The sequence below is a fragment of the Parasteatoda tepidariorum genome, chromosome 4 (assembly GCF_043381705.1).
Source record: "Parasteatoda tepidariorum isolate YZ-2023 chromosome 4, CAS_Ptep_4.0, whole genome shotgun sequence".
NCBI classification, from domain to species: Eukaryota; Metazoa; Arthropoda; class Arachnida; order Araneae; family Theridiidae; genus Parasteatoda; species Parasteatoda tepidariorum.
In genome coordinates, this window is record NC_092207.1 from 98173617 (window position 1) to 98201101 (window position 27485).

Here is a 27485-nt window from a genome sequence, read left to right on the forward strand (position 1 = left end):
TATCTGCTTAAAAACAAGCTTCTGTTTTTAAATATCAGTATTTTTCTGTGAAATAAACCGTGTGAATAAACTGGCATTGTTAAGTCCAACAGACAGATTTTAACTGTAAATTTAACAGATATTTTTTACTGTGCAGATAATCATATTTGATTACCTTTTTTAGTTAACCAAATATTATGTAATATTTTTATACACGATCTTTAAAGTAATCAAAACTATGTATTTTATTTTGAAAAAAAAAATTATAATTGTTAATATAAATTACCAGGTTATTTTTCTTAATTTGTACTCTTGTTTGGTTGCTCTATTTTTTATAATTTAAATAAAATCTCGCTTAAAATAGAACAAAAAGTACGATTAATTTAAGACCCTATTCATCATATTCTGATAAATGGTTTGGTCTCTAGAATGACTTTTTGTTCATCAAGGTTGCTATCTTCGCCTATTTTTGCGTTTTGTAAATAGTTGTTTTCCCCTTGAAAATTTTAACTGTTTATTTTTTACTCGCAAAGCAAAGTAACAAAAATTTCAAGCCAAGTCCATTTATTACATTACAAATTTCAATTTGAAAATTTTATAATTTAAAAATATATACTAAAGTATTCAAGAAAAGTATAGAGTTTAAACTAAATAAAAATAGATTTTTAATAATCAATTGAGTAGTTCTTTGGGAAAAAGATTTCGAAAACAACCTTTTTTCAATAAATTTAATAAGTAGCTAACATTCCTCTTCGCCATCTCTAATATAGTGTTTAAATAAAATATTTCATTGCTTATAACTGATTTTAAATTAGTGATATTTTATGAAAAAAAAGAAACCAAATTGTACATTTTCTTTTATATTCCGGAGCAAAGAATTAGATCAAAGAATTGTAATAACTTATTGCATAATGTATATAACCTATTGCATAATATCCTTACTACACTAATTACGCTGCAGAACTTTCTAAGAACACTTGATATATGACAGCATGGCTTTGACTGTTATTTTCATTCTAATAATGGCATGCCCAACAGATGCCACAAATAGGATTTAATGCGAAATCTTTCTTTCCCGCATTTCACATTTTGTATATGTTGTACAAACACTTTTTCTCAAAAACTTAAGGTTCTCTACGAGTATTCTAAAATTATTAGTGTTTTAAAGTATTTTTTCACTAAATGCATATTTTTTCACTTTTCAAAACTCCTTTATATTTAGCTTTTTAATAATATCGCCTATAAATCCTTTGACATATAAAATAAATTATATGAAGAAAAAAAAACTTTAAAAAACTATGTTCTCAAAGCGTAAAAGCACCCGATAAAATTTATGAAAAATATAATGAAAAGTAATTAAAATTTTTCCAAATCTTCTGATCAACAATGAGCGTGATTTCTAATTTTCAATATCAGTTTATAAACACAATTTTTCCCGCTGTAAATAGTATTATTTTTTTTTTTGTCGTTAAGCATGTTTGTAATCATGACGCAGAAATGCCATGGCACAATAATAATTGTTCCAGATGCTAACACTTTCATATTGCCTGCCGCCTCCATTAGCAAATCCTTTGCAATAATTGCCTCAAGTTTCTCCATTGGGTTAAAGTCACATGCAATTTTTGGATATTTTTTCAACTTAGAAGTTCTGTTGTCACACTCGCTGTCCTTGTAATTTCAAACCGAATCTAGATGACAAGGGAGCTCCTGGATCTAGAATTGGGAGAAATTGCCCTCGTGAAGGGCTTTTTGATGGAACTAACCCGTATTGGCGTTACATGGAGAGGAAAACCACGAAAAGTGGAACTCATGTATTATTGAGAGCCACCACAACTCTCCACTACAACTCTCCATACTGAGCCACCACAACTCTCCAATATTATAAAAACGTCTCATGACAGTACTGAGAATGATGTTTACAAGACACGCAACTCCAATGCAATTTAATCTGCAGTTTTCTTGTCATCCTATGTTGTTGTTGTTTTTTCTGTGGTTTTCGTTATGAGCCACTTTTAGACTTACATTATGAACCAAATTCATTTCGATTATTACTAATCCAGATCATTCACAGTTTACATTTCAGTTGATAATGAAGATGAAATGTTGCCAGATGATCTTCCTTCATTTAATAGTTTTATTATCGTTTTAAGTAACACCAAACCTACATGTCTACCCGTAATGAGAGTTTTATTGGTACAAATAGAATGTTTATGACAGAATATTTAGGGTTCTCTCGTTTATGATGGAGTAGTGGTAATTTTTTGAAAATTAGGCATAAAAAGCAAAATTTCGCCGAATGTTTTTGAACATGAAAATATTGTAGCTTATTTTATTTTCATATTTAGTGTTTTGTTTTTTTATATTATGCTTTTAATGGTTTATTTTTTATATTTAGAGACATTATTTAAATTTGGTTAACAATAAATAAAATGAAAATTATTTGTTTCTCACACACTTAAAAAGAGAAAAACCGAAAAGTTATGTAAAAAATATACTACCCAGAGACTTTTGCGTGACACTGTAAGCAGGAATTTACATGACTTCCCACTTTTTCTCTTTCTTGACTCGATTAATTCTAATATTCCGAACAAAATGCACTGCTTTACACACTTTTAAAAACATTGCTGCATGTAAAACCAAAATAATTTTCATACTTTTTCATTATGTCATCATTTTTGCATTTTATTAGGGAGTTATTTGGCGATAGTTGAAGTGTTTTATTTAAATTATGCTCTTATCCTCTTCCTCCTTTGATAGAAAAACTTGAGCAAATTGCAATTCCTCCCCCCTAAGTACTTAAATACTATTCTAACATCCCCTAAATAAATAAGTCCTCCCCCTTAAGTATTTATATACTATTTGAACACCCCCTAAATAAATGCATAATATGCTGCAACCATGAAAAGATATCAACTTGAAGTTTTATACCATGCAAATTTTTCCTTCTTCAATTTCATTACAATATATAGTAGTTCAACTAGTTTAACTTCGTTTCCAATAATAGGACTCAATGTACGAATACATGCAGTATATTGAGTTCTACTATACAGGGTGGTCCTAAAATGTGTGTCAAAAATTTAAAGGTACGTAGAGGGGACTTAAATAAGCATATTTCTTATAGGATTGTGTGTGCGGTAATGCCGCCTTGAGCCGGTAGGGAGCGCTGATGACTGCGGCGTATAAAAGCGCTTGCTAGCTGGATTCCCGCACGGATCTCAAACAGCATGCATTGTTTCACCAATGTGGAGCTTGCCGACGTGCATTTCATGTATGGGGCTGCACAAGGAAACAAATTAGCTGATCAGAGGATTACAGGGAGCTTCAGAAATCACCTGGACGCTGTCTACTGCCAGCATTGGATAGGACGGGGAGGTCCAGTTCCCTGGCCACCGCGTTCTCCTGATTTAACCTGCTTGGATTTTTTCTTTTGGGGTCATATTAAAAGCCTGGTGTACGAGAGTCCCATCAAGAAGATCTTGTTGCCCGCTTGTCTGTTGCTGCTTTACATGTGCTCGACATGCCTAACGTCTTTTCTAATGTACGCCGATTCATACGCCGTCGCTGTGAATCTTGTATCGATGTTGGTGGCTACTCTTTCGAGCACCTTTTGCAAACTTGATAAATTTTTATTTTCTTTTGTCTTTACTTGTCTTTTCAGTTTCCTCTGATTCATACTGCTTTACAGCTAGTGTTTTAATGTGCTATTACCGCACACACATTTCTATCCGAAATATGCTTATTTATGTCCCCTCTACCTACCTTTACATTTTTGACATATATTTTAGAAACACCCTGTATAATGGGACTAATAACAGGGCTCAACGTTCAGCCGATTTTTCTAAGAATCTAATTTTAAAAAATCTCATCATGTTCATTAAAAAAAATAGTAATAAGTTTTAAATATTTTCTAGGTACTTCAACCAGACGTGTTTCCTTTTAAAATTTTCGGTAGTGAAATTTTTATTCTTTGATTTGAAATCTTTTATTTTACAGTGGCATCTCAAACGAATGACGTCACGATTGAAGAGAAATAATTCACGATACAAGAACTACTTTCCTTTTTTTTCTAAATCTTGGAGAAATTGAGTCATTATATTAAGCTTTGACGACGGTTGATACATAAATAAAGTATCTATGCATTCGATTTGCGCAAGCACGGAACTTTTTCGAACTATTGATTGAAAGTAACCTTAGAGACCAGGTAAATACATCGGTAACAGTGTGAATCTCTCCGGAAAGGAGAAAAAAAAAGAAACATCAGATCAATGACATGTCGGAGCAACAACTAAAATAAAATATCGCAACCTTGTTCATCGCGTGGTACCCTTCTAAAACATGTCCCATTTGTTACCTTACACCACCACCTGTTACACCTTGGGGACCATAGAATTTCGTTTGACCTACTGAGGCTTTTATTGAGGTCAGTAATTGATTTTTAAATTTACCTTGGTGCACTTTCAGTAAACTGATAAGAGCTTTTTTTTTAATACGATAATTATTCGACTTTGAAAAAGTTTCTGCCCCTGACGCTAGGGCTTGCTTGTCGGCCAGTTTATAAAAATTCTGTCTAGGTAATTTATGAGGGGAGAAATATATTTAAGACTGTTGAGTCACTATCAGTAATGTCTGACTGTTGAATCAGTAATGTATTTTATTAAGTAACGAAGTTTATATTATGTATGTATGTTTGTAGAAGGGTGTAAGATACGGTAAGCTCGATATATTTTTTGAAAGTTTTTTTAATAAAACATCAAGATAAAAAGTGATCAAAAAAATTTATATTTTTTTTAGTAGTTGGATCTGAAACATCATTTATAATGAGTAGCTTCATGCTTTATTTACTTATTCAATAATTTAACGTGTAACATTAAAAGGGAATTATCTTTTCCCCTTAAATGAACCATTCTGCAACAAACGATTCTTCTTGAAACTCTTAAGAAGAATCTCTATATTACGGGAGAAATTTTTTACCGTAAACTCTGTCTCATTTTCATAACAAATTTAAAGTATAGAAAAAGTGAGTTCAGATAAACATAGAGTAAGCTATGAAGTTTCATTTCATGAAAAATAAATTTTGAAAATATCAAAATGCAAACAAATTACTGGAAGAGAACTACCTTTTTGCTTAATTCTAAGTTATCCTCTCATAATTTTAATGTTTTGAACATTTCTTTACTTTTTTTAAACTTAATGGCCTACTCTGAGTTTGTCTGACCTCACCTTTTCCATAATTTAAATTTTAAATGACTCATGAAGTGAATTTGCAATGAAAAGTTTCTCCCATTGTATAGCGTCCTCTTAATGTACTCCCAATTCGACACACTCAACTAACTTGAATATTTATTATAATTCACTCTGTGAATATCATTGTATCAAATTGCATCGTATATCACTAACAAGTCTTAAGTTTAACGGTAATAATTTTTAATTATATGTTTTAGTGGTTGTGGGGTTTCTTAATCTATTTTCTATCAAAATCTTTTTGAAGCCAGGATTAGACAAATTTATACTGTAGCCGCTTGTGGCGACCAGTTTGGTCACCTTTCAAAATTATCTTGTACTACATGTACTTTAATGGTGACAAAACAACTGTATTTAAATGTGCTAATTCGTCGACTCCCCCAATCATAACATCATAATTCGTTTAAAAAATATGTTGATCGAATGTTTACACTAGTAGTTGTTACCCTCGGAACTATTTTGATTTAACTATATTCAAGACAAGTCCGCAATATTGTCAACATTCTTTATATATTGAATTTTAGTAATGATTTAAAATCGATTCCGCAGCCATTATATCACACAAGCCACCGTTAGTTCGGGACATTTAGAGCATACTAGACAGCAGAAGTGAATCTATATTGTGAGGTAAGATAGAAAGCTTATCTCCATTACTTGCTGTACTGCTTCCTCACGCTCCTCTCCAGTCATAACTTGAGTATCGTGTAATATGTATACGCAACTGTTCGAAAATGCAAGCCTCATCATCAATAAATGGTGTAATATGTATATGATATATATATATGCAGTCAAACCCCGCTATAGTGAACCTTCAAGGGACCGAAATTTCAGTTCACTATAACCGGGAGTTCACTATATCCGTTACGTTAGCAATTTAACTAATGGTTCCCAAACTCATCGCTTTTATTACACATTATTCAAATAAATGACTGAAAAATATTATGTAGTAGCAAAAAATGAGTTATTTTTCATTCTTCTTCGTCTTGCGTACAAAAAATTTTTTATAATCTTCAGTTGATGAGCAATCCTCAACATCAGATATGGAAACACTTCCCGACTCTCAGATAATTTTTCCTGAATTTCTGTTATTCCGCTTTTTAAACCTGTCTAACCTGCCATTCGAGCACAAAAAGTAATCTCATAAAATCGCTTAGTACATCGACATTTGTCTAGATACTGGAAGATTGCGACTTCTTCGACTGGTGAACCAATTCAGTAATGCTTCTTCAACACCCTTGTGATCCTGCTTTTCTCAACTTTTTCTGTAATCTAAATTTTTTTCATGAGCAGAAATTATTAATTTCCTATTTTTCCATGTGTTATGAACTGCAGATTTTGATAGTTTATATTCCCTGCAAATATCAGCATGATTGCATCCTTTTTCAATTTTTTCTGATTATGCCAATTTTATCATCGATGGAGAACGTTTTACGTTTACTGCTCCCCATAGTTACATTTGAGACACTTGTTTGCAGGATTTTTTTAACTGAACTGAGAGCAAAAAGGAGTTCAAATGAGGGCCTTATCAACACATATTAGTGTCCAACCCTTTGACCAATAATGAATAATTACTCATTCCCTCTGACAGAAAATGCATATTGATCCCACTGACACCTTACAGGGGCATGATTTGCCTGGTTGGAAACATTTATTTGTTTGATTAGGGATGGAAAAGTGAGATAAAAGAAGCAAACACAAAAAAATGCTTATCGTTCTAAATTCCCCTTTATAGATGGTTTTAGGAATCGGCACATGTACTTATTTTGAAGAAGAAATTTCAAAATTATTACAAGAAAAATCCATCGAAGATAGAAAAAAGTTCATTATAGCCAACTTCCTCACTTTTTTGGTTCACTATATCCATAAAAAATAACATTATACGCGTATATCAAGGCACGGGACAGAAAATTTCGTTCACTATATCCGGGAGTTCACTATAAACCGTGTTCACTATAGCGGGGTTTGACTGTATATATATATATATATATAGTTCATTATCGTTCGCTAACCCTTTGTATTTTTCGCATCGCTTGGTAATCTCGGACGGTTCATCAAGAGAGTTTCAAAAGTGATAAGAAATTTAAACAAATTTTGACGTATTATTCAGTTTTAGTTTATCGGTAAAATATTTTAATTCTGCAGATAATAGTTTTTGTTAAACTAAATTTCACAGCGCAAAAATAAATAAAAATAAAACTTCAATTTCGATATAAAATAACTCAAAAAACAATATCTTATTTAAGTTGATTTAGAGGCTATTGATTGCTCATCAACCCTATATTTCGAAATGATAGTCATAATTTATTCAGTTCATGTTTTTTTATTCGCTAATTTCAAAGCATTTTTGTAGCACTTTACATATTTCTCTTAATTAACCATTTTTATTATAAGTTAGATACTTAGATCGATAAAACAGGTATGGAAACCTAAAACAAAAATTTCATTTGATAATTTGAAAACATTTTTATCGCATTTTACATATTTATAGTTATTTACCATTTTTAATAAAAATTAGATTCTTAGACCTATAAAATATATGGTAACAAAAACAAAGCTTTTTATTCGTTAATTTCAAAACATTTTTACAGCATTTTACACATTTCTCGCGACTTATCATTTTTATTTTAAATAAGATACTGGGTCCAATAAAAAATAGGTACGGAAACATGAATAGTGTATGAATATTTTACGCTCATAAAAATTAGAGGTGAAAAACCTATAAATATTGATTTCGTGAAATAACTAATTATAAAAAAATTTTTTAATGAAAGAGACATGTATCTTAAAAATTCATCTATCAAATCAGTATATTTATCTTATCAAGAAATTTACGTTCATAGGAAAATTTTGAAGTTTTAAACGAAAAATTGAGTAGAAAAAAAGAAGCACTATACATCTTGAGTGAATATCGAGTTTTCCCTTTTCAGGAAGTTGCTTTCGTAGATAGGACAAACTATCATCCATCATTTTTGTCAATGTATGTCTATGATTTTATTTCCTAGCATTGATACAATGTACTGTTTTAAAGAGCTTGCTTCGTTTTTAGTCGCGTGTATGCTTGTCAATAACGAAGAATGAATAATAATAATTGAAATTATTTTTCTCAAAATTTATAACTTTCGATGTTTGTTCTCTCCGGCGAAATATTAATTTGTGGTTCCAGTAGAAAAAAGTTTAAAATAAATAAACAAAATAAATAAATTTTTATCACAGACTATTGTCATCACAGTCGCTATCAATTTCCACTATTATTAAACTACTGAAAAAAGGATTTTTTCCAATAAATTCTATCTTCTGATTTTGTCTTCCCTTTCACATCTGATACTTGTCTAATTTTATTAGACCACGTTTTTTTATGGTTGTTTTATTAGTCACTTGCTGCTATGAGGTCACAAGTTTTTACTTTCAGTCCTTTCTCGTAATTCCGAGCAAAATTTATTCCATGATTTTTTTTTTCCAAGTCTTGATATTGATCAGCTACCTCGAGACCCATATCTCTGCTACATTATGACATCGATAAAAATATCTATACTGCTAATTTTTTTAAAAATTCACACAATAATTAAAAAATTGTGGTCACCAAAAGGTGATCACAGGTTACAAATTGGCAACATGGTTGTTGTCGAATTTTTTTTTTACGATCTTTATTTGTGATATTCACCTCAATTAGTATTGAAAACGATCCAGTTTGAACAGTAGGTTAAAATTTCTGATTCTTAATTAAAGCAATAAAAACAAAAATATAGTTCAGATGATGAAATTTTTTTTATTCAAGAAGTATTTATGGAATCTCTCTGCTCCCATATCTCAAAAATAAACTCAGCAACCTATTGCATAACAAAATAAAAAATGAAAATAGGAATTCTAAAAAAAAATTATCAAATGGCAACGGTCGCCATAGCAACGCATGCAATGACGACGCATGCGCACTGTTTGCTATTACTCTTGAACACAGTTGAAAAGTGTGATGACGTCCAAATAAGGTGCGCAGGCCATCAAACACAAAACAACACCCATTTTACCAATGGGTAAAAAGCAATTTGTCTGACTAAGATTGAGTCCTAGAGCGTAAAGATTCGATCATTCAATCAAAAGTAATTCCTTTTCTTTTACGAACTGTACATTGTATTTTATGATTACATAGAATTAATTCGTTTTTTATTCTAATTGTAGATGCTGATGGGTAGGAGTAGAGGATGTCGTCATGAATCAATACGTGACTTTAAGTCCTTTGGGTGACGGTACTTATGGAGACGTTGTACTCGGGAAGAGACTCGACACTGGAGAAAAAGTCGCCATTAAAAAGTAACACTATCTATAAACAGTTCTAAAATATAACTATTGTTCTAATAAACTCTACCAACACCTTTATTGATACGCTTATGGGATCAATTTAACACAGTTTTGTTTACGTTGAATTAATTTTGTCTATTATTACCAACTTGTTGATTGCTAGATAATGAGTTTAAAATTTTTTTAATTTAACATTGATCGATGCCCCTTATAGAGTTTTAAAAACTAGGTGATAAAAAGAATTCGTAAAAAATATTAAGGTATTGGTATTAAAGGTATTTATTTGTAATGTAAAATATGAATACATAATTTCTTAATTTATCTAAAAATATGAGTTACTAAAAATTGTGGGGCACTTGGTGTATGCAGTAATTAAAGTAGATGAAGAATACAGGATCTAAAGCTAATCATAATTGTCATCATATTTATTCCTCTCATTTTATTAACTTTTAAAAACTTGTTCGTCGTTTTTTGTACTCATAGTTTATTTATTCGTTGTTGTATACATTAAGTTTATTTCTTTATATTTTTATATCGTCAAAAAGTTTGCGAACGGTTTTTTTTTATGAGCTGCTTCTTTCAAAATGGTGGTTCCTTCATGTATAAATTGTTGCCATTGTGGCACGTAATTATTTCAGCAACAATCAATAACATGCGGGAAATATTTATTGCCTTTTTTTCCTAGTTCCTTCCAATCGAAATCAATATATTGATTCACAAAAATCGTTAAAAAAAAAAAAAGAAACGATAAACATAAAAATCAATTTTTAATTATTTTAGTACAAAGTTCAAAGTGGCTGATAATACGTTGAGTATTTATAGTAGAAAATAAGAACTACTAAAATAAAACTTTGCTCCTGTTTAAATAAGGAATGCTTCGCGGTTTAAGAAATTGAAATGAAAAAGAAAAGAAAAACATTTGAATGCTTGTTAAATTAATGTTTAACAAATTACGCGTTTTTAGAAATTTTGTAAAAGGGGTGGCATAAATTTGGTGCATTTAAATTTGGTGAAATGTTTTAAAGTTTTTGGTAATGAACGAGCGATGCTTATGATTGCTCTAGAAAAATAGTTTTTGTCTTCAAAAACAAGTTTAAAACAATATTTTTTGATTGAACTAGTAGCATTAGAACGATTTGTAAATTCGAAAAAGAAAGGGGAAAGTGAATAAAGCACATGGTTTATTCGTGTTTCTTTAAAAAAAATTATACATATTCTAAAAAATTTAAATATTTAAATTTTGAAATACTGTTTAAAAAAGTTCATAATCACACTTTATATTAGTTTAAGTTAATATGACAGGTTTCATATATTTTTAATTATTTAAACCTGTTTTCTCCAAATGTTAAAGTATAGAGGAACATCCATATTTTCTAATAAGAATATTTGAAAGATGTTCAAAATTTTCATACCTTACAATCCTTCTTCATTTATTACTTGTTTCTTGATTTATCTTATCTTATTCAAAAGTAAAAGCTTAATATGGAAAACTAGAAAACGATTTCGGAAATACGAAATTTAATAAATCGTTTGCTCAAAGAAGAAAAAAATTTCCTCTATAAAATATTACTTTTTGGTTGCTTTACGACATTTCAATACCGTTTTCAAAATAAAAATTGTGCTTCAAACTTTTGAAAACAATTTTAACGCGTGTTTCAAATATAGCGTGTGAATGCAGTCTTATTTTTTTAAAATACTGTACCTTAAAAATTGTACAAGCACCGCCGACGATAATTTGGGTATTTAACTTAATATTACATCTTGTTTTGTTGCATAAAAGCTATAAGACTTAGATGCTTGAAATATACTTAGGTGTATAGAAAAGTGTACATGGATTTCGATGTAATAAATAAGTTTAGCATTCCATAATTTGATCGAGAATTATTAACTGTTAATCACGCGGACAGCTCTACAAGCGTTAGAAATGCATTTACACTATTGAAATTTGGCATGCCAAAATAGCCACATTTGCAAGGAATTTAATTGATTTTTTTTTTCAAATTCTAATTTATTCTAAACTAATTGCCTATTTAATTGCTTTTTCGTGCTCTTCCCCCAACTTTCTTGCTTTAAATATTGACTATTCTTCCATTGCTGTAGAAAAATTATTCTTCGCTCACGAGATCCTTATTTTTTTATCTCATTAAGCTCGAGATCGAGTAGATTCCAATAAAAAGTAGCAAAAAAGGGAGAGAGATTACATGTTGTCAGATATAAATCTTAGTATTAATAGGGAAATTTTAAGAAATAAAGACTTAATAGTGATTAAAAAAAACACTCCCTCTTTGAATTATTATGAGCACCTTCAACACATAAAATTACTCAGCATTTATTTTCTCTTAAGTTTCACAATCTGTATTCCTTAGGCTAATTTTGTTTCAAGTACAGATGATCATTTTTAAAATCTAGGTAATCATCTATTTCATCGCGATTAACTCATTAACAAAGTGTTATCACATAAAGCTATAATAATTGCATATGTTGAAACCAAAATGTTCAGTTTTTTGTGGGAAATATTTACATTTAGGAAGAAATAAACAATGATGAATGAGAAGCAGTTACTGGGTTTGACAAGCGTAGCGAGAAGAGGGCAGAGACTCCTAGTAATATTAAATAATAGTCTTTCATCCAATAGAATAATTACAAAAGTGCAATGATAAATCTTTCAAAAGAAACTTCGGCTTAAATCTATTACTACTCTTAGAGAATTTTTGCCACAAATAACGTTATATGAGGCTAAAGTTGTTTAAAAGGAAATACCACAGTGAAATTTTCATAAATAAAATGATTCAAATTTTTTTTTTTTAGATCTTAAGATATTAATATTTAAAATACTTACAAATTTTTGCCGGTATTTTCCATAAAATGAATTTTGCATTTATCAGCAATCGAATTAATCTTGATAATTAGTATAATATTAGTAATCGATTATTAATAATTACTTCATAACTTGATAATGGATAACAAAAAATTTGATGATGTTTAGGAGGAAAATTAAAATCTTCAAAATGACTTTAAAGTGTCTACGAAAATTCTGCAGATATTTTAAAGAAAAAGTAAAATATCTTCAAAGTACCTGAAGACTTCTGATGAAAGAATTATTCTTTCTGTTGTTTCTAATCCCACTTGGAATTACCAGCAAGCCTGCTTGGAGACTCATTGGCGAATTTAAGGCAGAGAATGCGTTTTCAGTGGCGGCATCTTGTTTTCAGTGGTTTCTTGTCTTCAGTGGCGCTACCTATGGCCCAGAATACAACTTTAGCCACATACATATCACAGCCCGTTTATAGGGCGGACCTATTCATACATCTATTCATTCATCCACAGAGGAACCAGAGAACAATCAATCTCCAATTCAGTACCCCCAGGTGTATGATTTGTTATGGGAACATGGAGGATTTTGCGACCCGACAGATTTAATGGGCACCAATCACCATTTACTACACGAGGAGTCTTCGGCCGGTGGGGATCGAAGTCTTGACCTCTTGGACATGGGCCTAACACCCTACCCACCAGGCTATTTCTGCCATGATTTTTTTCTGATGAAATTCTTAAGATATTTTCAGTGAGGATATTGCACAATTATCTGCTTCTATATACTACAATGAAATAAACAATTTACAATTATTTCTCTTATTTCAGAATGAAAAAGAAATATTATTCCTGGGATGAATGCATGAGCTTACGAGAAGTAAAGGTGAGAATTTCATAAAACTTTAACTTTTTGAAAAAAAAAGTTGCAAGAAAATATCAACTTTTATAAACTATCTTTAATCTTGACGCATCATTAAAAAAAAGAATCGTGTTGTTGTTGTTTCAGTCTCTGAAGAAACTAAGCCACGCCAATTTGGTGAAATTAAAAGAAGTGATACGAGAAGATAACACTTTATACTTTGTGTTTGAGTACATGAAAGAAAACCTTTATCAATTGATGAAAAGAAGGTAATGTATGATGCTTTTTAAACATAAAATATTAAATAAAGATTAATTATTTGATAAAACTGAGAATCTCTGTAAAGTTTATGCGTCAAACATTTTTTTCTAGATATAGAATACATATTGAGAGAACTGATTTTCGAAACGAAAGACTGCCGTTGTCAAATCTTGAAAATTTTTATTTTCTTTATTAATTTATTTTCAAATAATTTTCAATCGTAAATTAATAACTAATACTCGCTGTATTTTAAACATATAAAACACAGAACCTTACTTTATTTAAAGCATTTAAAACGTATTTTAAAATTTAAGACATATCTCAAATATCGAGATAGTACAGTTATTACGTTTGGATTGGTAAACACTGTAAAAAATTTCGAATCACATTAACGGTATAAAGTACAGGCACTTTGGGTGCATCATCCATAAAAAATGTAATTTTGCCGTAAAATTTGTTTTTGCCATAAAATATTATACAGTAACTTTTACAGTAATATTTATTTAACTAGAGTGATTAAGAGATTTTTGTGGTAATTATTACTTTAAAATTTATAGTATACTATATTTTTTATTTCGTAACATGTTAAGGAAAAATGGATTTTACGGTAAAAAGTACCTACATCTTGAGTGCTGATACTTTTTACTGAATTTTGATCTGGAATTTCTTACATTTTATTTATTTCTATTTTCGCGTTTTTAAAATTGAAATCGTTTTTGAAAATCCATTTAACATAACTACTATCGTAAATAATGAACTTGTCACTAACATTACTACTTGTTGTAGGCTTGTCACTAGATTGTCTCCAACCGACCACTGACATAAAATATCATCAGTGGTAGACAGATCCTCTTGACGTCGAGCTAACCATGGGCGGTTTCTATAGTTTTCCACTCCATGTAAAGCAAATGCTGGTTAGTTCCATCAAAAAGTCCTCTACGAAGGCTAGTTTGTCCCAAATGATTAATCCAGAAGTTCCCTAGTCTTTTAGGTTGGGTTACAAATTAAAAGGCTACGGAGTTGAGCATTGAGACCAATTCTGAGAAGTAAACTCGGAATCGGCCAATGCCAATTCAGCGCCGGTTATAAAATCAACGCCGATTATAAAATCAACGCCGGTTATAAAATAAAATATATTGTATCTAGTTTTTTTTAATTAGATTTCACTTAAGACTGTTAAATCCTGAGTACATAAATCAGAGTTAAAATTTCGTTTCGGTCAAAATTATCAGATTTTTTTTATTTATTATAAATCTTTTACACCTAATGAGACTAAATTTACTCACTTCTGATTAGTTCACTTTAATTCGTGAATATTGCAATTCTCGGTAAAAAATTCCTTTTTTGCATAAAATATTACGGGAAAAAAAATTACTCTCAAAATAAAAAGTGAATTTCTCGAGTACTGATTCTTGAGTTTCTTGATTATTTATAACATCTAATATAAATAATCAAAATGGTATTATAAATGGTATAATGGTATTTGTTAAAATGGTTATAAGAATTTTTATTGTTATTATTACAGGGATCGTCCTTTTCACGAATCCGAAATCAAAAACATATTGTACCAAATTCTTCAGGGATTGTCATTTATGCACAAACACGGGTTTTTTCACAGAGATTTGAAACCTGAGAACGTTTTGTGTATGGGCATAGACCTCATTAAAATTGCTGATTTTGGTCTGGTTCGTGAAATCAGGTCAAGGCCTCCATACACAGATTATGTATCAACGAGGTGGTGAGTACATATACTATTTTTGAATTTATAAAACAAAAACCCAGACTTTAACTATAGCATACATTAGAACGCCGATTTACCGGCTTGCCCAGTTTTTCGGATCGTTCAAAGACCTTGTGTTTTATTCAATATTCTCCAAAAAAGAAAAGAAATATCGCGAAGTTTTTTATTTTTTTTTATTTTCGAAATTTCAGAATAGGGACAAAAAATGTCTTCTTTTATCCCTTTGTGACCTTGTCAAGGACCTCTTGTTCGTTCTTTAGTTTCAGTGTGGGTGGCAAATTACAAATAGTTTCCAGTAAGGGAATTTCCATGAATTTTTTCTTTTAAGAAAAAGAACGAAACAGTCTTGAAACACATTTTGTCTATCAATTTCGCAAAAATAAAACAAATTTAATAAAAGTAAATTTAGAATTTTACTTCAAAAAATAAATTTAAATCTTTTAAACAACACGCCATTATTGGTATGCTATTACAGGCACTACTACAATTGCCAGTCCTAAACCTGTCAAAAGTGTGAAGACTTCATAACATTCTCATCGCCAGTTTTTAAAGTTGTTCAGTTATCCGGATCGGCTTTGGTCCCGATTAGTCCGGATAATCGGCGCATTTCTCTACTAAAAAGAGATAAAACATCCTCCGTGTTTGATTTTTCTCCTTCCTAGTTTGATTTTTTAACAGATTAAATTGTTAATTAATAATACAAATTTATTTTTGATTAAAATTTAAATGAAAAGTAAGAAACGCAATCATACTTTCGACATTCTGTCCGATAGAAATATCTTGTCGATTACTAGTTATGGTTAAAATCATGTTAAGTATACGATAGTTTCGATCCTTTCCGAAAAATTTTAACCCGCATGTTGTAACTCTTTAACTATGTTAGTCATGGAAACTCTAGATTCTAGTACATTTGATAACAAACAGTGGACGAAGAATCTTATTAAATCTATCTTTGGTCAGCAAAGTAAAAGGAATTCAAACTCTATGAAGCAGTTTCAATTAATTTTAGAGACTTATTCTTAATATTTCATTCATTGGAAACTTGCGGGTAAGAAAAAAAAATCTTTATTTTCTGTTATCAAAGTATAAATTTTAAAACTTGCTTACTCATATTCACTAAAATGTCACGTAAAACTTACCCTCAACTCAATTATTTAGTTGAAAAACTTGTTTTGTGAAATTTTGATTTTATTTACGAGTTCTGCACATTAAATGGGATTAAAGGAAGATATCAGAATTTTTTAAACTATAAAAATCAGGAAACAAATTTAGGAATCTCTAATCGCAGATTTCTTCCCACAAAATAAAAGCTACTATTAATGATGAAGTTTATCCACTAAATTAACTGCAAGTGATTTCAATGTTTCAATTACTTCGTATATTTTTAAGTAGTTTTGGGTACGTACTGGTTGAATCCAACAACTAAAAATACGTGCAGCATGTAATGCTTTCATTTATTATTTGCACGATTTAAAAGTTTATGAAACTCATAATAATAAATAGGGAAATAAACAATGAAATGAATTCTTTTTGCAGGTACAGGGCTCCAGAAATACTCTTACGATCAACAAATTATAGTTCTCCGATTGATATTTGGGCACTTGGTTGCATTATGGCAGAATTATATAATCTTAGACCACTATTTCCTGGAAGAAGTGAAATAGATCAAATTTTTAGGATATCATCTGTATTAGGAACGCCTGATAGGGTAAAAAACTATTTCTAATATTAATTAGTATATTCATGTAAAATATTCATTTTTAATGTAAAAAGTGTCTGCATTATCTCATAGAAAAAATAAAAATTAAATTAAATTAATGACTTATAATCGAATGAGTGAAAAACTAGTTTTATAATTGGGTATTTGCTACTCGAGAAGAAGTGAAATAATTATGTCTAACCATGTGATTTAAATCTGTATTTAACTGGATACCTGTTGTCAAACCTGATTGGCTTTTGAATCCACAAATACCACGGTTTTACCGATGACGTCACTCACATACATCCAATCAGGTGCAAAAAATTTTCGATTCGGGATGTTAGTTTCGCTGATAAGCACTTAATATTCTTATAGTATTTATGCTAATTTTCTAATATTCCACTATTTGCAAAAATTTTAAAATATTTGTGTTCATTTTTTCTTTCAATATAGGGAAAAATTTTAAATAAACTAATTTAAATATTATTTTGCTCTCTTTCCAGGGAGAATGGCCTGAAGGTTATCAACTAGCAACTCAAATGAATTTTCATTTTCCGAAATTCTCTCGACTATCATTGGCAGATGTGGTTCCAGGTATCAGTATAGAAGGATTGGCTATTTTCACCGATATGTTGAAATGGAATCCAAGTTTGAGGCCGACTGCTGTATTGGTGAGAATAATAAGAAATATTTTTGTTAACAGCTAAGGAAAGAAAAACACACACACACACACACATATATATATATATATATTGTTTATAATAATAGAAGTATACATTCAATACATAACATCTGTATAAAAATAAATGAGCAAACAGTTCCTATTTTTGGAAAAGTTTAAGGCATTCATATAAAACCGAAAAACTCGTTTAAAAGTATATTTCTAGAAATATGTAAATGTATAAATAAATAGACAATAATCAATAAATGATACCAAATCAAATAGTTGATATCGGATCAAATGGATGATATGAATAATTTTATTTTATTATATGCATTCACAAAGTGTGAGCATTCTAATATTTATCTTGACTTATAAATGTGTCATTGTGTACTCGATTGTGCAGNTAATAATAGAAGTATATATTCAATACATAACATCTAAATAAAAATAAATGAGCAAACAGTTCCTATGTTTGGAAAAGTTTAGGGATTCATATAAAACCGAAAAACTCGTTTAAAAGTAAATTTCTAGAAATATGTAAAGGTATAAATAAATAGATAATAATCAATAAATGATATCAAATCAAATGGATGATATGAATAATTTTATTTTATTATATGCATTCACAAAGTGGGAGCATTCTTATATTTATCTTGACTTATAAATGTGCCATTGGGTACTTACAACTCGCGAAGAATTGTAATCATGGAATTTAAATCAGATTTATTTTGATGCCTCTACGTCACGCATGTATGTCGAACATGACTATCTTCAGCATCGACAAATGTCACAATTTACCAACGATGGCAATTGCATCTGAAAGGCATTCAATTATAAAAAAGCCTGCAATCAAATGTAATTATTGGTACAAAATTGTATGAAAACAAGGTAGTTGACGTTATACATAGTTGAAGACTAGAATCAACATTTACTGTTATTAATTCATTGTTTTAAGCTCTATATTTTTGTTTCTTTCGTATTTCGCTATTCCGTATTTCAGTCTAACTCTGACATAAAGTTATCTTTTTAATAAAATTATGCATTAAACAAAATAAGAAGATCAGCAAATGTGTTGATTTTAAAAAATAAAAAAAAGTATTTTTCAATTTTTTTAAAATTTATAATCATAATTAAAATATTGATAAAAATATGTGTAACGTTATAATATATCTTTCTTTCTTATTAAGCGAAACTAAAATCCTCCAATTACAAAGAAATCACTAGATATTATTCAAATAATTAAATTAAAACCTACATTCATTATTTGCTGTTATTTTTCGAAACTCGTGACTACTAAAGCATTTAGGTAGTCACTAGTTTAAAAAATAAGATTTTAAGTATCTTGAATTATAACTGTAATATCGAACGCTAAAATTGTTTTTAATGAACTCTAGAAAAGAAAAGATTAAAAAAAAGAAAGAAGGAAAAACATTATGATGATTTAAAAAAAATCTGAAATGTTGTTTTGCCCTCGGAATTACTGGCTATGTAAGAAAACAACTTTTACAGAATTCTCCTCCAGGGTCAAATAAGATTCACCGATAGCAGAAGAAGACTAAATTAAGACTCATGTTAGAATTTTAAGTACAAGAAAGTATTATTATTTTTTTTTTCTGTAGAAATAAGTTAGAATTGTCCTTCACGTTTTACAAAAATTATAAACTGTTACTGTCTTTTTACCGCATAAGTATCTCGAAAAGTTTCATTCATAAATAATACTTTCTTTAAACCATTAAAACGAAATCATTTTCTCGAGAATTTAGAACGTAAAAAGCGTGACATTTTTTTTATAACAAATTCTACAGCAATTTATTAATATTTGCAAACTTATTTTAGCAAATTGCTTATAGAAAATTTTAACGAAGAAATTGCCTTTATTTTAGTAGTTCTAGAAAAGAAACTTTCTTAATTTTATTTTAAAAACATTTCGATTTATTTCAATCAAAATAACATAAAAATATCATTTATTATATTCCATGTTCGTTATGTTCATAAAAATATTATTATTATATTTATTTTCATGCCTTTTATATATATAACGAAATCCATTCTTAATTAAAATTTAATTATTTTCATAAATAAATAATAGAATATACCGTATCACAAATTTACAAATATTTATCATCAATTTATTTCACTAACCAACATCTAATTTAAAATTTCTCGAAAAAATTTTTTTCTACTAACAAGTAAACTTGCATTGAAAAAGATAGTTCATAAAAAAGCAGCATTGTTATATTACAGTATAACTATTTCGTGCTTATTTGTTCCTTTTCCCTCCAGCTAAAAAATATGTCTAAAAAATGAGAATTTAAGAAAATTCATTAAATCTAATTAGAAATATCAATTTCTTTATTTCAATAATCAACACTACTCAGCAATCTCCTAAAAAAGTCAGTTTTGAGTATCAAGAAAATGCTATTAGCTGAAAATATGCATGAATTAAATTATACGTGACAGTCTGCAGAAGGCGATATCTATTTTTAGTTATACTTATGCAGTTTAAGATGCATTAACAACTTCTTTTTTATTGAGAAATATGTAATTATGTTTTCAAAAACAAATATCTAAAAATCTACAATTTACGCATAAATGCAACTTTTTATTAATAGGCACTCCGATACCCATACTTTTCTGAAGTGTCAAGAATAATGGGACGAAGAAAATCAAGGAATGTAAACATACATCCAGATTACAGTGATAGATGGTACACGGACTTATGGCAAGAGAATGAAAATGTACTAAATTCAATATTTTTATCTATTTTTCTCTGAATTAATAATGGGTGTTATGTAATGGTCACATTTATTACCTATTTTTTTTAGAATCTTTGTAAAGAAAAGAAATAGTGAAAACATTGCAAATTAGGTTCACAAATTAAGAAAAAAAACTATTTTAAAAGCTGTCCAAATATTTTTGACGCCATGAGGATCAATTAAGGGGTTGAAATAATAAAAATACTAGCTTATTTAGCTCTAGTAGAACTAGTATATATTTCACTTTCACTAGAAAACATCTTTAAGCTACATCTTCTAAATAAACAAGTTTAGACTAACCTCTCTTTGTTTTGATGGGTCGCAATTGAGATGAATCAGAACTTAAAAACGTTTTTTTTTTCCCTCTCCTTTCTCATTTAAGGGGAACAACAATTAAGGGGAACAAGTTTCAATCTGTAGCAAAATTTATATCACAATTGAAAAAAGAAGTGGAGGAATCTATATTATATAAAACGCTAATACGTATGTATGTATCAATAAAACCGATGATATTTCTTTTCTCGCGCTGGCAACAGTTTTCATTTTTAATTGATTGGATTCGGCGCGCAAGAGCACGTAGTGAGCAACCAGATAACAATAACCAGAGTGAGCATTATCAGGTTGTTCAATTCAGATTCATGCACTAAAAACATGACAATATTTAATTTAAACTCAATTAGGAATTAATTAATTAATTGAAGTGAGAATGCTTTAAAAGGCCGCTGTTGAATTGATATTTTTCTACTGGGAGCTACCTAAACGTCTAAAAAACGTTTAAGTGTTTGTATTGAATGCATTGAATTTTTTTATATTTCGCGTTTATTTATGCATTGAATTTTCACGCTTTAAAATGCAGAATATTAGTGAAGCAATATTTGATAATTTATTTTGCTAATATGTTTCTTATTTAGCTAATGTTTTGATTTTTTCACCATGTACAATCTAAATAGCTAATATACTTTTTTAAAAGCCAATAAGAACATTGGTAGAATTCTTCTACATAAGTACAATACTATGTCTTTGATGATAAAATACTATGTCTTTGATGATAATATATTATGTCTTTGTGCTAGAACATTGTGTTCATTGGCGAGCGAGCGCAGCGAGCCATGGTTCACGGCGTGAACCACATAGGATTGCGTAGCAATTCTCGGGGGTTGGCAAGCGTTAGCGAGCAGGGGGCGGAGCCTCCTAGTTTAAGTTATATTGTAGTAAATTTGAGAAAATAAGTATGGGAAAATTTGAAATCCCCATTAAACTTTCTACGAAACACATAAACCCATTGAAAAACGCCTTTTTAAATTCTTAGAAAAACAAATTGATACACCATATTTTAAATCCAGAAAATTGGAGCGTTTTCATTAAATCATTTCACATGTTTTTCGTCACTGACATGTTACGCACAATGTTTTAAACCTAGAATACTCGATCATTTTTAAAATATAACTTACCATCTTTTACCGCCCTTTTTCTTTTTCTATTTAATAAGTTCTTTCATAGAAGAATTTAGAAAATTAAATATCATATTAATAAATGTCAGCTTAAATATCAAATTATTTAAAAAAAAAAAAATACTGTAAGTGGTATAAATATCACTCAACAAATTTTTCTTCGTACCGATTCATGACTTCATAGTCTTTTCAGAAATTTTAGGTGATTCAAATCACTGAATTAATCTTATAGATTAATCCATGAAACCTGTTATTAACTTATATAATAACGGGAAAAAAAGTATGTCTGGTATCAAAGTTTTCTCTATTTTTACGAAAATAATAATATTAAAAGAATAATATATCATAGAAATTATTTTCTAATGGTTGAAAAATTCCTTCTATATTTTTATTCACTAAGTTTTTATTAATTCCGATTTTTCTGAAAAATTTACCCTTAAACATTAATGCCTGCCCGGAAATTTTCAATTTCAATAAATTAAAATCTCGTGAATTAACAGGAAATCAAGAAATAAAGATATATTTTCTGATATACAATTATTTCATTAAGTTTTTTATGGATTGAACTTAAATACTTTTTGAGTAGAAAACAATCTATACGTTTGTACTTTTTATTGCTATCTTTTGTATTTTTAGCGTAACAAAGAAAAGGAAGAAAAGTCAAAAGTAAAGAAAAACGATGACCCTAGAGGTGGAATACAATTCCCGAGAAATTTGAACAACTCGTTTAAGTAATGACTTCATTTCTTGAGATGATTGTAAACTTTATTTCACGTCTTTGTTGACCACTGCTACTAATTTTAAGAAAAACCTTCTTCAGGCAGAAAAGAAATTCTACTTCCAATATGTTAACCTACAGAGAAATAGACGCTATATCTTCATTTATTGAATAGCTAATACATGCTTTTGAATATTTTCAATTCATTTTTTTATATACAGATTTATGCTGGACTGAATAGTGTGACAAAATTTGAAAGTTCTGAGTAATTTTAGAACTCGAATTTTTTAAAATAGAAGATCGATTGAAATAGGACGATTAGGGATTGAAATAGGAGTAAAAAAAAAAAACCTAATTAGTAACTTAATAAATTGAGGTCATAAAATTCGCCGTAAACTAACATGTATAAAGTAAAATTCCTTTTTTGAGGGGGTGGGGATTTATATTCCTTTTATGACCCTTAAGGGGCATCCGAAATCTTATAAGGTACTTCTATTCTTGAAAGTCAGTGACAATTAAAAATGACAAGCTTTAAAAGAATTAATGTTTCTAACTTTTTATGTAACCGAAAATATTATGCTTCAATGTTTAAATTAGTAGTTTATTTTAACGAAAAATGTTTATAATTTTTCCTCAACATTTTTTGCAATTAGACTTATAAAACAAAATTTAAATTGCGTCATTTTTCTTTTTGATATTTAAAAACAAAAACTAAAAATGTATCACGAGTTTCCTTAAAATCAATAAAAGTAATATGATTAAAGTATGCTTATTTCAAATTATATGCAGTTATCTGTGATAAGTTTTGAGATGCAGCATTTTAAAATTGTAAAAAAAAATTTAAAAAAATAAGAGTAAAAAATAATAAAAAAAACGTCAAAAATATTACGTAAGAAACGAACAATCTAACATTCAGCGTCACTTGAAGCTCAAAGAAAGAAAAAAGTTCTAAAATGTTAGTAAATTGTATTTTAATTTAAATAACAGTCATTTTTCAGAAAGTGTGATATTCGTATTCCTTGGCTTTATCAAATTTATTTTTCCCTAAGGAAATTTTTTTTTTTTTTTTTACAATCGTTCAGAACCTTTTATTAAAACAATTTAAAAGCCTTAAATTCATTAAATCATAAATATCATGACAAATAACTTAATTTGAATGGGTAAAATGTCACTTCTGTTCCTTAACGGTCATTTACAGTAAACATAAAAATGTTTCGTCAAATTAATTAGACGGTTAGTGCACCTTTGTTAATAAACACATTTTTGTTTTTCTTTTTACAGAGACAACAAAATTAGCAGATCTTGGCCTACTTTAGAAGGAATGGATTTAATATCAGCGAACGGCATTGATTTACAGAGCTTACAAAATGCAAGGGTTTTTAATCCAGAAGGTAATAAAATTTATTTCCCATGTAAAGCTATTTTCCGAGTTTTTAAAGATCGTTTAACTCTATATATCCCGGTCAATCTAATAAAAGATTGGTCCCCACTCCAGATTAAATTTAGTATAATTATTTACATTAATATCAATAATAATAATAAAGTATTTTATTTTTCATATTAATTTTTTTAATAACAAAATTGCAATTAAATAATTATAAATAAAATAATTTCATATTCTCAACGGAAAAGATAATTTAGAAAATCTTCATTAGTTAAAAAGTTAGTTACAATTGGATACTCACCCAACTATATACAGCCAATCACGTGCATGACGTCTCTTGCAGAGATCCAATTAAATTTGATCTGATAAACCTAAGCCTCGAAACTATAACGTTAACACGGCATGCACAGCCACGGGATTAGACAAAACATTCTGATTAATTTCAAAAATCCAATTCAAAAAAGAATGAGGTTCATGATAATTATCATGAAATTGCTTTTGAGGTTCAATTGCTTTTTCAATTTTTACACCTCTTAATACATTTCAAAAAATTATTTTTTAACAAGTTAATACATCTGAAAAAATTTGGAAGTCGCTGCTTTTCGTCTGCTGTAGTAATTAGGCTATAAATAAAAGGATATAGCAATCAAAGCAAGTTGAAACCGAGAAATCGTTTTAACGAATGTTGAAAAATAATTTCTTTTAACTTAGTGTTTATTTAAAAATAATAATAATTCTATTTTTAAATAACTTGACAAGAAATTGTTTTGAAAGCATTTTACTACATTTTCAGTATAGAATAATTTACGTTTATATTGAAAAGAAGCGACTAAAACAAATGTTTTACTAGAAAGCGTGTCCTTTACTCGTTAGCGTCCCCGAGATTGCAAAACTACTATATGAATCTACTGCTCAACATACTGTGCATAGTAGATCACTGAAGTCAAGCATTACTCGCAGCTGTCAACGAGTAGGTGGGAGACCACTTTGATCAGCTTGCGATGGAACCGAGGGTATGAGATATCGGTCTTCGTGTCATACCAAAAAGTGCCCTACTCCGTGAGCAAGTCGTCCGGCTACAAATGCAGAGGAGCCATTTCCTCTGCAAATTGCTAAATTGCGCCTCTCTGAGGATCAAAAGTGTGATGGTATGTCTTCGAATCCATCAAAAGAACGTCGCCAAGAGCCCATTATGCAGCTCTAATCAACACCTTCTAAAAAAAGATGGCCTCAGCACAGATAAATTGGGCAGTTCAACGTATCGAACATAAACTGTGCAGTGGATGAAAAATAAGAATGATGCCACTACATTCGGGTTACCAAGCTGTGCAGTTGTGGTAATTATGAAAGGTGTTATTATGTTTGGACTACTAAAGGATCAAATTTCTTGTTTATGGTAATCCGTGTTGAGGCCTTCTCTTTTCTAGGAAGTATTAAATAAGATGCTATACAAATACATAAATAAGGTGCTGTACAAGTACTTATTCGTTAACTCATGTTTTAAAGGTTCAAAATTACTATACGGAGATAAAATTCCAACATAAGGGATTGTAAAACCACTGTATGAATCTGCTGTTCAACGTTAGTTATGAGATAAAGTTTTTCATCGAGTAGCGAAAAATTTAAGAGATTGTATTAAGGTACATTTCATAGCACGTTATAGTTATCGGATAATTAAAAATTAAATNAAAACTACTATATGAATCTACTGCTCAACATACTGTGCACAGTAGATCACTGAAGTCAAGCATCACTCGCAGCTGTCAACGAGTGGGTGGGAGACCACTTTGATCAGCTTGCGATGGAACCGAGGGTATGAGATATCGGTCTTCGTGTCATACCAAAAAGTGCTCTACTCCGTGCGCAAGTCGTCCGGCTACAAAAGCAGAGGAGCCATTTCCTCTGCAAATTGCTAAATTGCGCCTCTCAGAGGATCAAGAGTGTGATGGTATGTCTTCGAATCCATCAAAAGAACGTCGCCAAGAGCCCATTATGCAGCTCTAATCAACACCTTCTAAAAAAAGATGGCCTCAGCACAGATAAATTGGGCAGTTCAACGTATCGAACATAAACTGTGCAGTGGATGAAAAATAAGAATGATGCCACTACATTCGGGTTACCAAGCTGTGCAGTTGTGGTAATTATGAAAGGTGTTATTATGTTTGGACTACTAAAGGATCAAATTTCTTGTTTATGGTAATCCGTGTTGAGGCCTTCTCTTTTCTAGGAAGTATTAAATAAGGTGCTGTACAAGTACTTATTCATTAACTCATGTTTTAAAGGTTCAAAATTACTATACGGAGATAAAATTCCAACATAAAGGATTGCAAAACCACTGTATGAATCTGCTGTTCAACATTAGTTATGAGATAAAGTTTTTCATCGAGTAGCGAAAAATTTAAGAGATTGTATTAAGGTACATTTCATAGCACGTTATAGTTATCGGATAATTAAAAATTAAATCCTGATAATTCAAACATTTTTCATTTAATATACTGTCATTGTATTAAAATATTTTTAAAATATCCTACTTTTAACAGAAGCTACATTGATAAATGCTATTGAAAATTTACATTAATACGAACTATGTTGAATAAAAAACCTTAGTTCTATCTAAGTATTTTTTCTAAAGCCCTACAATTAAATAAATAGACCTGATTGTTTTTTTAAACTGGTCAAATGCATTTATTTAATAAGGATCCAAAACAAAAAATTTATCTAGTAGCATTTAATTCAAATAAATAAACTGGAAAACCAAAATAATAAATTTAAGGTGCATTAATTATTAAAAAAAAAAGTATTGTCATGTACTCCAAACAAACAAGCCTCCAAAATAAGTTGCTTTTTTTCCAATAAAAAATTAGTTTCCTTTTATTTTATTTTGCTTATTATAAATTTTTTGATAAACATTAAAATAAGATTAGAGGCTATTTAAAAAAATATAATTTAGCGCCGAACGATATGATCGGCATTGCGCAAAACGCCTTTTCTTCTCAGATATGATGTTATCAATCGATCTAAAGTTGGGGAGTGGGCTTCAATCTTCTGCTGAGGATCTAACTTCAGTCCATCATATAATCTGACAACCTAGAGCTTATTTAGGCTATGGATTAGGGCCTGAATAGTTATTAAAAAAAGAATTAAAAAATTTAAACCTGGTAGCAAGCTATGTATGTAAAAACATTTTCTTAATTCTAATATATGTCAATGCTTGAAAAATCATTTTTTTATTTCTTTTACATCAATTATAAAAAGGAATTGTTTTCATTACAGAGCATTACAGTGGTTCTATTCATCAATAACTGACATTAGTATGTAAAGAAATTGAATGCATATAATTTAAAAGTTAAGGCATTAATAAACTTTCAGATTTAATGCCTCAAAAATATTTACCTCAGTCAGCACTACAAGAAAAAATGAAGGACTAATAAGAAATTTCGAAGATGTTAAAGTAGAAAATACCAGTTTAATATTGTATAAATACAAATTTTTGTATGGTGCTTAAAATGTTGGATGTTACAAATTTTACATGTGAAAATTGATTGTTGAATATTGTAAAATGTTTACTCTATGCATTACAAATTGTAAAAACATATGAACAAATATATGAAGACATTAACTGTAA

General features: G+C 29.5%; 1 protein-coding gene across 3 annotated transcripts; it reads left to right on the forward strand.

The window, feature by feature from the left end:
* The first annotated feature begins 4235 nt into the window (after positions 1-4235).
* LOC107451996 (serine/threonine-protein kinase ICK) lies at positions 4236-27485 on the forward strand. 3 transcript variants are annotated; one of them, XM_043043306.2, is made up of 11 exons: positions 4236-4399; positions 9394-9525; positions 13156-13210; positions 13334-13455; positions 14973-15185; positions 16725-16896; positions 17391-17558; positions 20164-20289; positions 22395-22489; positions 23758-23867; positions 27134-27485. In XM_043043306.2, the coding sequence occupies exons 2-11, from the start codon at positions 9425-9427 to the stop codon at positions 27160-27162; spliced, it is 1191 nt and encodes a 396-aa protein (XP_042899240.1). In that variant the 5' UTR covers positions 4236-4399; positions 9394-9424; the 3' UTR covers positions 27163-27485. The 3 variants fall into 3 exon arrangements, with proteins under 3 accessions (XP_042899240.1, XP_071036325.1, XP_071036324.1); XM_071180224.1 differs by lacking the exon at positions 4236-4399 and adding an exon at positions 4595-4688 and having other exon boundaries at positions 27134-27300; XM_071180223.1 differs by lacking the exon at positions 4236-4399 and adding an exon at positions 9209-9314 and having other exon boundaries at positions 27134-27300.